General features: G+C 42.6%; 1 protein-coding gene across 1 annotated transcript in view; it reads right to left on the bottom strand.

Annotated features, from left to right (window-relative positions):
- Nucleotides 1–18,282, bottom strand: part of LOC124721631 (transmembrane protein 183-like) — a 150,144-nt gene that overhangs the window by 91,322 nt on the left and 40,540 nt on the right. Inside the window, exon 2 of the mRNA XM_047246691.1 lies at nt 17,923–18,009. Within this exon, the coding sequence (XP_047102647.1) occupies nt 17,923–18,009 (87 nt within the window). The remainder of the gene's footprint in view (nt 1–17,922; nt 18,010–18,282) is intronic.

Raw genomic sequence — 18,282 nt, 5'->3', positions numbered from 1 at the left:
ACGAAAGAACTGCAAGGCCCCCTGGAGGGCCTAACATGGTTAAATTAGATTCTGACCCTACTGAGTCTATTCAGACAAACATCTGAGAGGCATAGGTTATGTCCAGTTTTTGTTTTATGAATTCCAAAAGAACCCCAGGGCACCACAGCTTGAGCTTAACCCAATATACATAAAACAGACACTCCTTTTACACCAATAGCTGATTATATAAAGTGCCCAGGCTACTTAATGTGTCAAGAGCTCAAATACATTATTAATGACAATTGTGTGTTTCAAGAGAATTACAGCATTAAAAATACACGTATAAAAAAAAAAAAAAGTTCTGCATCACCTCTGTTCCAAGAGTTCCGGAACCTGTACAGAAAATTGGAATACAGATCATTTCTGCCCTTTTTATTGCTCATGAAACCAACACACTGCATGTTGTACCACCATAAAGTGAGAACTTCAGAGGTGTTGGTCCAGATTGCTGTACACATTGGTACCTCTAATACCCAGTAGCATGTCCTCTTGCACTGATGCATGCCTGTACTCATCGTAGCATACTATCCACAAGTCCATTAAGGCACTGTTGGTCCAGATTGTCCCACTCCTCAATGGCGATTTGGCGTAGATCCCTCAGAGTGGTTGGTGGGTCAGGTTGTCCATAAAAAGCCCTTTTCAATCTATCCCAGGCATGTTCAGTATGGTTCATGTCTGGAGAACATGCTGGCCACTCTAGCTGAGCGATGTCATTATCCTGCAGGAAGTCAATCACAAGAAGTGCACGATGGGGGCATGAATTGTCATCCATGTAGATTAATGCCTCGCCAATATGCTGCCATTATGGTTGCACTATCAGTTGGAGGATGGCATCCACATATTATACAGCTGTTAAGTCCCCTTCCATGACCACAAGCGGTATATGTTGGCCCCACATAATACCACCCCAAAACAGCAGGGAACCTCCACCTTGCTGCACTCACTGGACAGTGTGTCTAAGGCATTCAGCCTGACCAAGTTGCCTCCAAACACGTCTCCGATGATTGTCAGGCTGAAGGCATATGAGACACTCATCAGTGAGGAGAATGTGATGCCAATCCTGAGCAATCCATTTGGCATATTGTTGTGCCCATCTGTACCGCGCTGCATGGTGTCGTGGTTGCAAAGATGAACCTTGCCATGGACGTCGGGAAGGAAGTTGCGCATCATGCACAGTTTGAGTCTTAACACGATGTACTGTGGCTGCACGAAAAGCATTATTCAACATGGTGGTGTTGCTGTCAGGGTTCCTCAGAGCCATAATCTGTAGGTAGCAGTCATCCACTGCAGTAGTAGCCCTTGAGCGGCCTGAGCAAGGCATGTCATCGACAGTTCCTGTCTCTCTGAATGTCCTCCACTTTCCAACAAATCGCTTTGGTCCACTCCGAGACACCTGGACACTTTCCTTGTTGACACAAAGTAACAATGCTGATGCGATCTGACCGCGGTATTGACCGTCTAGGCACGATTGAACTACAGACAACACAATCCGTGTACCTCCTTCCTTGTGGAATGACTGGAACTGATCAGCTGTCTGACCTCCTCCGTCTAATAGGCACTGCTAATGCATGGTTCTCTACATCTTTGGGTGGGTTTAGTGACGTCTCTGAACAGCCAAAGGGGCTGTGTCTGTGATACAATATCCACAGTCAACGTCCATCTTCAGGAGTTCTGGGAACCGAGGTGGTGCAGAACTTTTTTTGATGTGCGTATTTGTAAAACAGTAAATCTTTTAAAAGACATCCAAATCCCTGACGACTCTGTGATGTGTTCACTTAATGTCATTAACCTCTACAAAACTGTGCCTGTGGGAGAATCCACTGAATTAATCAAGAAGAACTTTCTACAACATAGAAAAGTTAGTACCTCAAAAATCATGGAACTAATTGAATTATTGACACTTGTGTTATCCTATAATTACTTCTCATTCTAGAGGTGAACTTTATAAACAACCTGAGGGGCTTGCAATGGGCTGCTACCTTGCAGGCACCTTGCCTAACATTTTCTTGGATAATATGGAACATAAAAACACTGAACAAAAATTCTGACATACTTAAAAATGCAATTTATTACAAAAGATATGTAAACGGTACCATTATTCTGTCACAAGATGACACCAATGATGTACATGACCTACATCAGATCTGTAACATCATGCACTCTTCTTTGTCATTCACACAGTTTTGTAATATTGTTATAACATCTGTGGTTAATTTTACAGTTCAGTTTCTTCTCTTATTCAATATTTTACTCCTATACACCATTTACTTTTACTCACATTTGTGTGGGTAATAATATGTGAGACTAAGAAGACTGGTAAGTTGTTTCCTTTGTATTACTTCTTTCATCTTATCCTCTTCTCCTTATCCAACCTCCCACGCCCTCCCCCGAACCCCTCTTCTTCCTTCCTATTTGTCATATTAACCATCAAACATTTAAACAATTTTATACACATAGCAATTTACATGTTTCAATGATGACTGCATTATCACTGCATGTCGTCTCCATCCCCATTTAAGAAATCTTAATTACTTGTACCATAGTGCATTGTCATTTTGTCTGTCTACAAAGACTGTTATACCATTTTCAGATGCATAGCTTATATCACAGTTTTTGTCATAATTCTTTTTTGTCCATACATATTGTATTATATACGCTATTTTTAAATGGATATATTGTAAACAAACCTGATTTGTTTCATATATTTTTAAGATATTTGTTCTCAATTATCACTTGCAATGCCCTAGCCCTAGCCACCCCCCCCCCCCCCCCCCATTTTTCAGTCCTCACATTAACTCATTTCATTCCCCCCTTAAGCCTCCCTTTCTAATTTTTTGTCTGTCCCCTTCTATTTAACTTAGATAAAACAATGTGGGTTTTATTGTTATATCCTGCACTTTAAGAATTACTTTCTCTGCATCTTAGACTACAATTAATATTGATGTAAATCTCAATGATGAAGTCTATCTCTAGCTTATTTATTATTGTGGCGCAACTTGTGGCACTGTCCTTATGGCAGTTCCTTACACACTGGCATTTTGATTAATTTTACTTAACTATGGTCATGTATTCATATGGTTTTGTACAGTTTAATGTGCTTTTATGAGCAATTTTTTCAGCCACATGCATTATTTGAAGGTCCTGTACGATTAGTGATTATGGTCAATTTTTTAAGACTATTTCACATCTAAATTTTACTTATTTTACATTGCCTCTATTACTGCCTCCTGTTTGTTCATGCCCCATTATAAATGCCGTATGTGAATATGACTGTTTTAACCTCTGATCAATTTCTGAATGCACTTCTATGTACTTCAATAGTCGCACACTTATGTTGTTAAGACATTACATAATTTTCTATGGGTTCTTCACCAGCATTACTGCCCACTTGCTTTAATTTCTCAAGATTAAAATAATTATATTATTTTGACCATTCGTTTATTTTTGGATTATTGTTTTAGGGCGCAAAACAGCTATGGTCATAAGCGCCCATCCTGTGGCTTAGTGAAGGGTAAAAACAGGAATTTAAATCAGCAGCTATGGGAGTGAAACTCAAGAAGAAGGGAAACTAAAAACAGAAGGAAATCTTAGAAAAGTGCTATTGAAGGGGGGCTGTTTTCCCCGAAAAGAGCTTCAAATGACCAATGTCACTAACTCTTATCAACTCAAGGATGCGATCGGCTGAACGTACGTCATCGGCTAAAAGGGAAGATAAAAATTGTTCAAATGGCTCTAAGCAATATGGGACATAACATCTGAGGTCATCAGTCCCCTAGACTTAGAACTGCTTAAACCCAACTAACCTAAGGACATCGCACACATCCATGCCCAAGACAGGATTCAAACCAACGACCGTAGCAGCAGCGCAGTTCCAGACTGAAGCATCTGGAACCGCTCAGCCACAGCAGCCAGTAAGGGAAGATATAACAGGCGACAGCTGTAAATGGAAACATAATGAATTAAAAGAGGGGCACCGAAGTAAAAGGTGTCTCACCGTCCACGACAGAGCAGTGGGGACAAAGCGGGGGAGGATTGCCACATAAAAGATGTCAATGGCTAAAAAGACAGTGCCCAATCTGGAGTCTAGTTAAAATTACCTCCTCTCCACTACAATGCCCAGAGGAAGAGGCCCAAGCACAAGGAAGAGGTAGAGGTTTTATGTCCCGTAATTTATTATCCTGAAGTCCAGACCAATGTGTGTGCCATAAAAGACTAACAACAACAACATAAACCGTTCTGGAGATTGGCAAAGGGAACCCCATGAGAACAGCAGGCCAAGGAAGAGAGACAGCAGCCTTTCCTGCTATATAGGATGCCTCATTTCCGCCCTGGGATCCAGAAGAATGCCACAGAGATGCCCATGACCGGAGGCAATCGAGACATCCTTGAAGATGTCATTCAAGAAGGCTGATCCATTGAGAGCTGTAGTAGATTGTAAAATCGTTGACAAAGACAGAGCCCGAGACATCGGGAAGGAGAAAATCCACAATTGGATTTATGGCAATGGCAAAAAGTACAACACTTATCACGGAGCCTTGGGAGAAAGTACAGGATAGAGTAGTGTTCACCTGCACCTCAAATAAGTGCTCTGTCATAAATTCACGGATGAAAAGGGGTAGCCAACCTCAAAAGCCCCAAGAGACCAGTGTGCAGAGGATGCCTGTCCTCCAATAGGTATCGTATGCCCTCTAGCTACCGTTTGGCGTTTCCTGAGAAAACTTTTCATAATATAAGTGGAGAGAGCAACAAGATGGTCATCTGCGGAATGATACTTTCAGAAACTGCATTGGGCAGTTAAAAGGCTTCAGGACTCCAGCCACCAGCCTAAATGGCAATTTACCATACACTTCAAAATTTTACACACACTACTCTTAAGAGACTGGGTGATAGCTAGAGGGAGATGTTTGTCCTTTCTAGGGTTCGGAACAGGAAAGACTATAGCTTTCCGCCATCTCCTGCGAAAAGTACTGTCAGTCCAAATTTGATTATAAAGGCGAAGGAGGTAACGCAGACTAGGATATGATAAATGCAGAAACATTTGGACATGGATGCCATCTGGGCCTGGGGCAGAAAAGCAATAGGAAGAGTGTGCGTGTTGGAGTTCCTGCATAGAAAAAACTGTATTATAGCTTTCGCGATCTTGAGAGGAGAAAGCAAGATGTCACACTCCCGCTGCTCGTTTCTTCGGGAGGAAGGCTGGAGGGTAATTTGAAGAGCTCAGAATCTCAGCAAAGTGTTGACCCATTGAGTTGGGAAATGCGACTTGGACCTCTAAGGTATCTCGCGCGACAGTTATCCCAGAGATCGGGGAAAAACTAGATGCACTGGAAACTGTTCAATTAAGACTCGTAACTACAGATGAATGAGTAAAGGTGTTGAAGGAGCTGGTAAAGAAATCACAGTTTGCCTTCTTGCTATCGCGTATGATGCAACAGCATTGGGCACATAGCTGCTTATAGCAGATACAGTTGGCCAATGTAGGGTGATGGCAGAAAATGCTAAGAGCATACCTCCACTCGCATATTGCGTCAAGGCACTCCTCGTTCCACCAAGCAACTGGAGGCCGCCGGGGCAATGAGGAGGTATGAGGTATTGCACATTCTGCGGCTGTAAGAATGACTTCCGTAACATGAGTGACCTGATCGTTGACACTAGGAAATTGATGGTCATCAAATGTTGCTGGAGGAGGAGGAAAGTTTCCAATCAGCTTGGGAAAACGTCCAACGTCTTGCGCACATAGATGGCAGTTGTGACTGTAATCGAAGAACACATGGAAAAAGGTCATTCAAGTGCGTATCAGCAAGAGCAAACCATTCAAAGCACTGAGCTAGCTGAACAGTACCAACCAAAAGGCCCAAATGAGAGTAGGTTGACGCGGAGGAAGACAGAAAAGTAGGTTCCCAGTGTTGAGGCAAACGTGGGTGGTGTGGGCATTGAAGTATCCAACCAACAAATAGCGGGAAGCTGACCAAGGAGATAAAGGAGATCGGCTCTTGCCATTGGTGTAGATGATGGAATGTATATGGTACAAAGAGAGAAGATATGGGGGGAAGGGGGGAGGGGGGCTGGAAAGGCAAGACATGCAGCCCATAAAGGAAAAAGAGCTGCACGAGATGGGGGTCCCGTGCTCGCCACACATGTATCCACAAAATAGTTGTGGGTTGACCATTCCTAGCTCACTGACTAAGTTCTGTTAACACACCTAAGATTACAGTTTCTGCTCCGTTGTACTTATAACTTGTATGTTAAACAACTTATGTCATCGTCTTTGATCTACTATTTTTATGTACAGATGTCATTGACATGAGTGTTCCTAGTATTTGTAAAATATTTTCTGAGGATCCATGACGACTTACTGTAGGTTTCCCAGATCTGTGTAACTGCAAACTGGCTACAAAAATTCTCATGAACAAATATGTTCACTACATAGGCTGTCTCTGCAGCACTCAAAACTTAAGTTGTTATTTTGTTTCTCATACTTTGTACATGAAGGCCAAGTGGCACAAAGATTACTTACACTAAATGAAAATAAAAAACAACAATGTTTCTTCATGTATTATCCATATTTGTGATATCGTTGTATTCCATGTTTTTCTGACCACGATGCTAGTGAACATATGCGATTCTGTTGTTGACTCTCCCAAGCCAGTTTATGGTCTTATTCAAATTTATTAGTGCCTGTTTTTAACAGTGTCACTGTGTATTGGATCTGTATTGTTTGAAATTAATTATTTGCTTGGTGTTTTTGTAAGATTTGTGATGGCATGTAGTGTTGTATTTGTAATAGTAATTTAATGTACGTATCTTCTTACAAATGTTACATCCTAATTTTTGACCTTGTAGGTCATGTTTCTCATTGAATTTTATTTCACTGTTATTTTGTATCTCATACAATACAATGCGCATGATCTTTGACTGAACCCAGTTGGTGAATAAAATACAAATCAACATTTGTGTTACACATTTCTCAAAAAATTGAAATATCTGTATGTGTCTTTTTGCTGGAGGTGGAACTTGTTCATAACAAAGACTATGGCTGGCTGAGATCTACATTAAAATTATTTCCTCTTGTCCTGGCAAGAGGAATGTTACAGATAGATTGTAGGCTTCACTGATTGTAGTATTATGCTCCTCAAACCAAGCAACTTTCTCTTCCACTGATACACGATTCTATACATCATCAGGCAAGTGACTGTCAAAGAGGCTGGTTCACGGTGTTGTCACGGTACTACCCACAGTTATGCTGTTTCTCCATACAGGTATCCTTAAGTCTCAGAACAGCAGCCTCATTTCCTTCAGTTCCTCAATATTCTGGAACCAACAAGGACCATCTGTCCTTCCCAAGCCTTTGTAGGTGGAGTCTGGACTCTTACCTGCAGTATACATAAAATGGATAACCGAAGGGCACTTTGGGAGCTCGAGCAGCTTAGGAATTTAGTACCATGATTATATCTTCTAGGCTTCAGAGATTTCAAGACTGGGTACATTTCTACACTAAATACAGTGAATTCACTTTGAAAGCGAATCCTGAGGACACATTCATGGATTAGCACAGAGCAGCCAATGGAGCCATTCTTTTCAGACTTCTCGATGTAAATTGTAACATAGTTGTGATACTCTGAAAAATGCTGTCTGGAGTATAAATCCTTTGTACTCTTATAAGTTTAAAGTAATTTTGGACCTTCTTGTAACCCTGCGTGATGAATAGGTACACCCTTAATGAATTACAATATTATGGTTAACATAGTGTGTTACTAAGTACTGTGAAGTGTGAAACACAAAACAGATTAATTGGCAATTGCTAATGTTTGCTGATAGGTATTAATTGCATTGGAGGACAAACAAGTGTATGAAATACCGGGGACTCTGGGGTTAAAAGTAGACTGTATATGCAACAACATGAGAACTTGCACCAAGATGCCAAATGGCAGCTCAATAACACATCTTTGGCTTTTAAATCCTCCAGGTGTAACTATCTCATCAAGAGAGAGCTAGAAACTTCCCTTAACTTTAAAATAGTTTTCTCATTTTGGCAAAAGAATGCCACAGAATGCAACAGAATGCATATAAACAACACTAATTCACTTCATCATGAAAAGTATAGTTGCTACTCATCATAAGGTGGAGATGCCGAGTCGCAGATAGGCACAACAAAAAGACTGTCACAAAATGAGCTTTCAGCCAACAAGGCCTTTGTCGAAAAAAGACAACTGACCCACAGACACTGGCAGCTGAAGCCAGAGACTGGCCACATGTGTCCTCCACAGCATGAAAGCAGATCCCTGAGGGATGCCATTCTCTTACTCTAATTTCTCTAACAGAAGCACTACCCAAAATCTAAAACAACTGGCTGGAAAGCAAGAAATTATTAGAAGATAGGCAGAATCTCAGCAGCCTCATCCATAAAGTTGCCAAAGTGTAATAATAATGCAATATATTCCTCTCAAGTTACTAACTGCATTAATTATCAGTGTGTCAGTGATATTTTGGGGCACATATTATCTTTTCATGTATTCTGGCCAGAATACAGGAGGAGAATATACTTGCAAATAAATCATGGATACCATGGAAATTAACACTACCAGTAACTGGAAAAAAATTTTTTTACAGCATTTACATACCTAGAAGACCTTCACATATACATCACAAATAATAATAAAAATAATAATAATAATAATAGTAATAATAATACAAAAATGTTATTGATATCTACTACAGCTCTCGATAAGGGCAGTGCTGTCAAGAGTTATGTGATACCTGTCACACCCCTGTTGAAAGTAAAGTGGTTTCCTAAGTTCTAAGTGCCAGGTCAGATGCTGAATAGTCATGCATTCTAGAGTCCTTTACATATGCAGCTAGTGAGGGCAACACTAAGATAACAGGAACAAGATGGCTTCTGCCCACATGTCAGTTAAGTCTCCAGTCAACCAGACTTTATTACTTTATTACAAACAGCTATGATTTCTTTCAAACACTTTTGAAAGTTCTGTATTTTGTTGTACTGAATTTCATCATTATTTAGTGAAGTCTCCCTGGCCTTAGAAATGTAGGCTCCAGCACTGTCATGAAAAGGGACAACTACAAGGTTGTTATAACTAAATTTTCACTGCTTGAGCCAGATGGGAATGATGTTCAAACCAAGTGCTCAGGGCTGGTGTTGTTAGTAATGTTAGTGTCATGACTTGCAAATAGGCACCAGTACTTTTAAGGGGAGACAGGGCTGAAATACAAGCATCAATGTTCATTACAGTTGCAGACAACATGGGTCTTGCCAAGGTGAGCAGGGCTTTACTCATACAGTTGTTTTATCACTGTTTTACTGTTGTTTTGGTAAAACGACAAAGGATTAAGGAGAGACCCTCTTCCCGCACCAAGATTGAAGAACCAAATAATTTGCAGACCATTTCGAACTGTGTGGCCACCAAGATCACCAGATTTGAACCTGGTTGATTTCTGGCTGTGGGGTTACCTGAAGGACAAGTTTTTTCAGCAGGACACAAACATATGTTGGAGGTTTAAGATGAGCATAGTGAGGGAGGTATCCAGAATCCCACCCGAGATGTTTCAAGCAGCAGTATAGCAATCTCTAGTGCAGTTCTAGTCTTATGGATGCGAATGGTTGCCACACTGAGCACTGTTTGTACCCTGGAACGTAAACATAGTATTCAACTAACAAATGTTACCATCTCCCATGGAAATTAAAATGTGTGTCTTAATCGTTTTTTCGTTATTTCTACTCCACATGCCCTTACAAATGTTTCCACAAAGTTCCACTGACATACAATCACTTGTTTTTCATGGAAGTGGGGGAGGGGGGGGGGGGGGGGGAGGGAGGGGGTGCTCCCTCAAGCAGCAAAAGTTCAATTATAACCACCCTGTATATTTCTCTTCATTATTTGAATGGAAGCTACAATCAGCTCTCTTCAGTGAAGACTGATGATGGAAAGCTGGATTCTGGTTTCAGTGGTAGTGATCAAAGCAAAGTACACTGTCATTGTCTGCTAATGTTCCAGGTGTAGTCTGAGTACACCCTGACTTCAGCACAGCTGTTAAAGGTAAGCTAACAAATTTACCATCGTTCTTATGGCTTCCCCTACCTTTGTAGAACTACTTTAAGGATTTACGAAGTACAGAAACCCTTCCCATAATCTCCTCTTGCTCTGATTGTTCTTAATGTCTTTGCCCTAAAAACCAATAATGCTGCAAGTTCTCAGCAGACAATATTCGAACCACAACAAAATGCGAATTTTATCATGGGACACACTGCCTCTGACACTTACCCGAGAACTTTGGAATGTATTATTAGAGACATATGGGCCCATACTTGGAATGCGAGTCATCAATTCCTGATTGCTGTCTAGGTGTTCTAACACAATCAGTTAGCTATATCACATCCAGAATGAATTTTTCACTCAGCAGCAGAGTTTGTGCTGATACAAAAATTTTTTTATATCACATCCATTCTGTCCTGCTGGGCATCCATTAGGACAGGTTTATCTTGTCCTTAGGGCCACGTGACAGGTTCAGATGAATCTGCAGCCTAGGTGTACACCATGGAGGTGTATGAGGACAGACCTAGTTGGGAAGTGTTAAAGGGAAGGGGTCCACTTCACTTCAGAAAGAAGGGACCGCACGTGAACCACAATCATTAGCCGTGACCTGGGCCACCGATGCAGGAGATTAACTGCTATGGGTGGAAAAAGGAGACGGTAATTCGGATGATTAGGAGAACTACGAATGTGTGCTGCATAACTAGCGAGCAGTTGTGCACATCTGATCTGCAATGGAGGGACTCTGGCCTCCACAAAGATGCTGGCCAACAGACTTGTTCTAAAAGCTCCTGTCCCTAGTCGAACCTCACAGTGCAGCACAGGGTCGAGTAAACGCAATGCTGAGGGTGCTGCCAAACCATAAGCCACACTCCCATAGTAAATTCGTGATTGGGCAAGGGCTCTGTAGAGCTGCAGCAGTGCAGAGCGATCTGCATCCCAATTGGTGTTGCTCAGGCAACAGAGGGCATTGAGGTGCTGCCAGCACTCCCACTTAAGCTAAAGAAGATGAGGAAGCCAAGTCAATCGAGCATCAAAACCCAGTCCTAAGAATAGAAATGTCTCCACTACAGTGAGTGGATCATCATGAAGGTAATTTCTGGGTCCGGATAAACGGTACGATACCAACAGAAGCGCATGACAAATGACTTTGCGGCTGGAAACTGTAACCCATGGGCTAGAGCCCATGACTGTGCCTTGTGGATGGCTCCCTGTAGGTGACATTCCACAACACCAGTACTGGAGCAGCAGTACGAAATGCGGAAGTTGTCTGCATACAGAGAAGGTGAGACAGAAGGCCCGACAGCTGCTGCTAGACCGTTAATGGCCACTAAAAATAGAGAGAGACTCAATACAGAGTCCTGCGGGACTCCATTCACCTGGATATGGATGGAACTATGGGAAGGACCAACTTGGACATAAAAAGTACGGAGCGACAGGAAATTTTGGATAAACATCGGGAGTGGGCCCTGGAGACCCCACTCATACAACGCGGCAAGGATACAACGCGGCAAGGATACAACGCGGCAAGGATACAACGCGGCAAGGATACAACGCGGCAAGGATACAACGCGGCAAGGATACAACGCGGCAAGGATACAACGCGGCAAGGATACAATGTCGCTAGGTCATGTCGTATGCTTTACCTGAGTCAAAAGAGATGGCAACCGAGTGTTGCCATCTGGAAAGGCTGTTCGGATGGCAGACTCTAGGCACACAAGATTATCAGTGGCAGAGCGACCCTGGCAGAAGCCGCCCTGACATGGGGACAGTAGGCCACGTGACACCAGGACTCAACCCAACTGCCGACGTACCATACGTTCCAGCAGCTTACAAGGAACATTGGTGCAACAGATGGTCCGATAGCTATCATCAAGCAGGTTTTTACTGGGTTTGAACACTGGAATGCTGGTGCTCTCCCGCCATTGCGATGGAAAGACGCCATCGCACCAGATCCATTTGAAGATGCTGAGACGTCGCTTTCAGTCAGATGAGAGATGTTTAATCATCTGGCTGTGGATGTGATCACACCCAGGAGCTGTGTTGGGACAATCTGCAAGGGCACTGTGGAGCTCCTACTCTGTAAATGGAGAATTATAGGATTCACTATGATGTGTATTTAATGAGAGAATGTTCCCTTCCAGACGCAATTTGAGAGTGTGAAAGGCTGGGGGGTAATTCTCAGACACAGAGGCTCGAGCAAAGTGCTCAGCTAAGTGCTCAGTAATCACGTTTAAGTCGGTAGTTAATATGTGATTTATGGTAACACTGGGAACACCTGATGGGGTCTGGTACCCGAAAAGATGCTTGATCTTTGCCCAGCCTTGGGAAGGTGACATATGGCACCCAATGGTCAAGACTTATCTCCACCAACAGTACTGCTTCTGACATGCGGTAATTTGGTGGCGTGGGTACGGAGCCGTTTAAAGGCTATGAGGTGCTCCAGGGAAGGGTGCTGCTTATGCCGCTGTAGAGCTTGCCGACACTTCTTAATTGCTTCAGCAACTTCCGGTGACCACCAAGGGACTGTCTTTTACCAGCGCCCCCTTAAGGCGAGGGATCGAGTTTTCTGTCATAGAAACAATTGTTTTAGTCACCTACTCAACCATCACATCAATGTTACTGTGCGGGGGAGATTCAACGGTGACAGCAGAGATGAAAGTTTCCCATCTGCCTTGCCTAAAACCCATCTGGGCAGGCATCCATTGGCCTGACACCAGAGCAGTGACAGGAAGATGGGGAAGTGGTCACTACCACACAGGTCATCATGTGCTCTAGATGGGAGAAGTCTTGGGCTTCAAATTGATAAACCAATGGCTGATTAACCACCATGAGCCACACTGAAATGTGTGGCGGCCCCAGTATTTAAGAGGCAGAGGTCGAACTGTGACAGTGAAGTTTTGACATCTCTGCCACCCTACAAGGGGTTTGTGGTTAAAATCTCCCAGAAATGGGAAAGGTTTAGGTAGTGGATCAATCAGTGCAGCTAATACATTCAGGGAAACTGCACCATCTGGAGGAAGATATACAATGCAGACAGTTATTTCCTGTGTCGTCCATATTCTGACAGCCACAGCTTCAAGAGGGGTTTGAAGGGGCACGGGTTCACTACAGACTGAGTTTAGGACAAAAACTCCACCTGACACTATTATAGTCACTACGGTTCCTGTAATATCCTTTACAGCCGTGGAAGGTGAGGGTCCGCATTGTCAGCAACCAGGTTTCCTGGAGAGCAATGGAGATAGCAGGTGTAAATCTTACCAGTTGCCATAGCCTAGCCAGGCGGTGGAAAAAACCGCAGCAATTCCATTGGAGGATATCATCGTGAGACTGGGAAGGCAAGGAACATCCAATGAGGTAGTTTACTGCTCAGAGTCACCTGCTGCCACCAACTTATTGCCTGAGCAGTCTATATCCATTGTGCCTGAGGGTCCGGCAAGACCTAGGTCCTCAGCAGATGCCAGAATCTCCATCCCATCCTCAGACGCAGAGCTTTTAGGTAGCAGTGGTGTGGGTGCCACCGCAATTTCCTTGGTCTTTGGGATTTTCTTTTTGGATTTCTCTCGCTAGTCCTTGGGGTTCCTTGGCTGGGAGGACTTCACTGGCTCAGTCTCCGGGACTGAGGATGAGCATGAAGCCCTACGACCAGCTGCTTTTGAGCTCTTCAGCCAATGGCAGGTGCCTTCTTTCCCACTTGCAGAAACCTAGAAAGGGAGTGACCCAAGGGAGCCCTTCCTAGCGAGATAAGCCGAAGAAGACTTACTCTCGTCTGGTTTAGAAGTGGGGACGAGCATCCCCGATGATTTGGGTGTGTTTCTCCTGAAGTAGGTGGTGCGAGAGCAACAGGGAAGGAGATGCCTCCCCACCATCAACGGGCAGGTTTAGTCTTCTGACTCAGAGAGGTGACTGGGGTTGGTGGAACTGATGTCCGAACTGTTGTAACGGCGGTGTAAGACGGTGTCATACGTACAGGATGCAAGTGTTCAAATTTTTTCTTAGCCTCAGTGGCGGTCAGTCAGTCCAGGGTCGTTTACTCCACGATTTTCCTTTCTTTCTGGAGAATCCTGCAGTCTGGCGAGGAAGAGGAATGGTGCTCTCTGCATCTGACACAGATGGGAGGCGGGGCACATGTGAGGCTGGAAGTACAGCGAGAAGACATGACAACTTCCAGCACTTAAAAGCACCTTTACCTTCCCAGGCAATGTATCACCCACTAAGGCCAAGATGAAGGCACCAGTGGCAACCTGATTATCCATCGGACCCCAGTGGACGCACCAGACGAAATGTACACCTCGCCGCTCTAAATTGGCGTGCAGCTCATCTTCAGACTGCAAAAAAAGTCCCTGTGAAATATGATACCCTGGACCATATTTAAGCTCTTATGGGGCATGATGGTTACAGGAACATCCACCAGCTTGTCACAAGCGAGTAACGCCCGTGGCTCGGCAGAGGATGCTGTTTTGATCAAGACTGACCCAGATCTCATTTTGGACAATCCCTTCACCTCCCCTAACTTGTCCTCTAAATGTTTAACAAAAAACTGAGGCTTCATCGTCATGTAAGATTCCCCATCAGCTCTCTAACGTACAATGTACCGGGTTGGATACGATCCACTGCCATCCTTAGCCTTATGTTCCACCCATGGTGTGGCCAGGGAGGGGAATGATTTGGGGTCGTACTTCTGTGCGTTGAATTGAGCTCATGAATGCTTAGAGACTGCTGGTGGTGAACTACCAGCAAGTGATGATGGACTATCCTTCACCACATGTCATCCGCTCTGATGCCACCCACTCTGACCAGGGGCCCTCCCCACAGGCGCCACCCAGCTGCAGCAAATGCCACGTGGCAGGATGCCATTGTCGGGAGTCCCGATGCCCCAGGGGGATGGGCTTCTACCCTTGGCATACATGGAGAGCTAACGGCGCAGGCATCAGCAGAGTGATCCCTGTCTTGTCAGGGGGGCTACAACTAACAGCGTACCTGGTGGCCCCACCACAATGGAGTAGCTACCGTGCTGGATATCAGGTGCGTAGAAGTCCATGGTCACTGTTGACGCAGATAGCGACATAGCATAGTGCATGATGGAAAACAGGCTCAGGAAGGTGTCCTCGCCCAAAAGATTGAGAATGAGCAGGACTGAAATGCAACGACGAGTAACAGTGGACATGATGCATGATGTAAGGCGCCCTTCCCCAATTGGCTTGCTCTTCGGGAAAATTTTGAAAAATGGAGGTGACACCCTACAGTGGACCATCACATAAAGGCCAAAATGTGCGAGACTCCTTTTCATAGCCTCTTACAACAGGCAGGAATACCATGGGCCTATTCTAATCACTGGACCCACAGGGGGGAGTCCACAGTGGAGAAAGATGGAACATCTCACAAACCCTAATATAAAACGTAAATATCACAAAATAAAATTATACATCATCAGTTTCATCTGGGAAATACAGAATCTCTCAGCAATTTGGCAACATGTTCTGGTAAAATGCCCTACTCTGTGGATGTATAAAGAGCATTAATAACCGTAGGTCTTTGGCCTTTTACGTAGATAATTGTAAAGATTTCATTTTAATGGGTTTCAATCATGATTCACTCTAACTTTGCCGCCTCTTGTTAAAGTCAGTACCTTCAATGCCTTCTGTGGTCTGAAGGAAAATTTATAGTTTACGTTCCTGGTGAATTACATCTGTACTGCAACCATTTTATCTTTTCCCCAAGGAACTGGCTCTTCCACAATCCTGTTCACTTTTAATATAACACTGACAAAGAAATGCCATGAAAATAAGAAAATCTTTCTGTTCAAGATGTGACGAAGCAAGCTGGGATATTTTTACTTCCCCTCTTGTTTTGCCATCTGCCTCCTTAAAATTCATGTTTAACTACTTACCATTAACAAACGTGAATATAATCTGCATTCTCATAAAAGATAAAGGTTGACCCTCAGTTTTAAAGAATATAACACCAGATCTCATTTTGTGCTTGGTTTTATGTATGTAATTGATATTCTAATTTATTTTGACTATGTCTAGTTAGCATCATTTGTTACAGGGCAAAATCAGTAATTGTTTCATAACTTAAATCCTATTGATGACATATAAACAAATATAAATTCTGTAATAACTGTAAACATTTGGAACACGAAATGCTAGTAATCTTAAAGTATCTATCTGGCTCTCTTCAAAAACATGTTAGTGAAACCTGCACTTACTTAATTCCAAAGTAATTAACAGTTTTGTCAAAAGTATTGTTTACATAACTATATATGTTAATTTCATCATTTAAACAAATACTTTGGCTTAGCCCTTGCAGTAGAAGGAACTGTTAAAAAGACAGAATTTTTCGATGTATTCAGTTAATTTAATGAGTTATGTTTTAATTGAAATTTCTGTGAATTTAACTTTGAACAATGCGTAGTTTCAGCCTCTATTATATAGGAGTATAAGAGCCTGATTTCTGGTCACAAGACAGTCAGTCCATGGCAGAGTTTCAGACTAGGAACCTGTGCTGGTTAGAATGACAACAATGCATCAACTTAACAGGGAATTAAGTGTTACACCAATAGGTGGGGTGACTGTTCAATTTATTTGAAAGACTGAACTGTGTTGTTAGGCTTTTACTGCTCGTAGATGTAAAACAGTAAACTATTGTAGCAGTATGTGGGGGGGAGGGGGAGGGGGGGTTGTGAAAAGTTAAAGTAAACACCTGTTAAATGCAACTGTCTGCTACATTATTTACGGTAGTCCGTGTCCAAATTACAAACCCCATTTTTCAGCCAGTGTCGGAATGCAGTACATCGACACCGAGGACAACAAATGAAATAAATAAAGCAGCCAGAACTGCTACAAAGGTGAACTACATTTATTGCTGGTTTCCTAGGAACTAATTTGATCAAATTGCCCAATCCCTAGGTGTATTAATATTTATAGTTTTATTCTTTTTTGACAGCCTATGTCCATGTGACCAGATTCAAGGAGTTTATGATTAATAACCTTCAGCTCACTACCACAGTAATTTTCCTCGTGATATATATTCATGGTCACGACAGAGAAATTGACATTCCTGTTGTGGCAACTGCAGGAGTTACTACACATACTGATCTCAGTGACCTCTTCAGGTAATGACAGCATATGCTTCTGAATACAACTACTTTTCCATTTCCTGTGCAACCAGCAATAGTTTCATCTACCATATTTAACACCAAGTAGGTTTGTGCTGCTTGTTCACAATCTACATAGTTCAACACAGTGTCCACAGTGTTTCTAAAAAGCTATCCCACTATACAAAAGAGGTGTTGGTAAACACTTTGTTAAGCAAATCATAGGAAATAAATGAGTGTTTTTCCCCACTTTTCTCTTTGTCAATCTTCTGCTCACAGCTAGACACTGCTATATTTACATGAATTTTCTTTTCTTCTGTTTGAGTTTTTTCTTGCTCATTATTGTCATTGGCTGTCCTAACAGTGAAAGTCATGGAAGATTTTTCAGCAGTGTATGCACTGGTTATTGTTGCATGAAGTACTTTTATGTTTATGATATGACACTGGTTTTGCAGAAACCACATTTCGTTGTTCCAGTTAAAGTTAGAGTTAGAGTTTGGTTATTCTTACATACAAAACTTAGTCACTTTCTTAGCTAGTTACATGGTGTAACTCAAATTCATGAAAAACTGACACTGCAAGCGTGCACTTGTTCTGTCAGATTACATTTGAAAAGCACTTACATGGTTGACATTTGCTTGTAACATACGATACATACAACAGTTAAAATATGCTCAAAAGCTAAATTTTTACTTACTTTGGTGAAGGCTATAAAATACTAATGAATGTAACATTTCATTTCCAAGAACCTACCTTCTCTTAAAACATTTCTCATTGGTTTCTTTAACCGAGCATGTCCAAAGCTTACGGAGGAATTAGCGAAGTCTTCCAGAGTAACATCTGCAACAGAAACAAATAGCAAATAACTACACAAACAATACTCTAGTAAAACTTGAGAGTTGCTGGCCAGCAACTGATAGTAACAGGTTTGAAAATTGTCTTCTAATGCTTAAACACTATTATTGTGCATTTCAATGAAGTCATGCTGATATTCACAAAGATTAATGACAGTGATCCTATAGGTCTATGAACTCTGACTGCTGTGTATGAGTTAATTCGTCATGCCCTGCCCACTCCCCAGGTGCTGAGGCTATGTTTAAACACAGCCTCTGG

The sequence above is a fragment of the Schistocerca piceifrons genome, chromosome X (assembly GCF_021461385.2).
Source record: "Schistocerca piceifrons isolate TAMUIC-IGC-003096 chromosome X, iqSchPice1.1, whole genome shotgun sequence".
NCBI classification, from domain to species: Eukaryota; Metazoa; Arthropoda; class Insecta; order Orthoptera; family Acrididae; genus Schistocerca; species Schistocerca piceifrons.
Note: the sequence above shows the minus strand (reverse complement) of the source record. Positions and strands in the feature narration are given on the sequence as shown.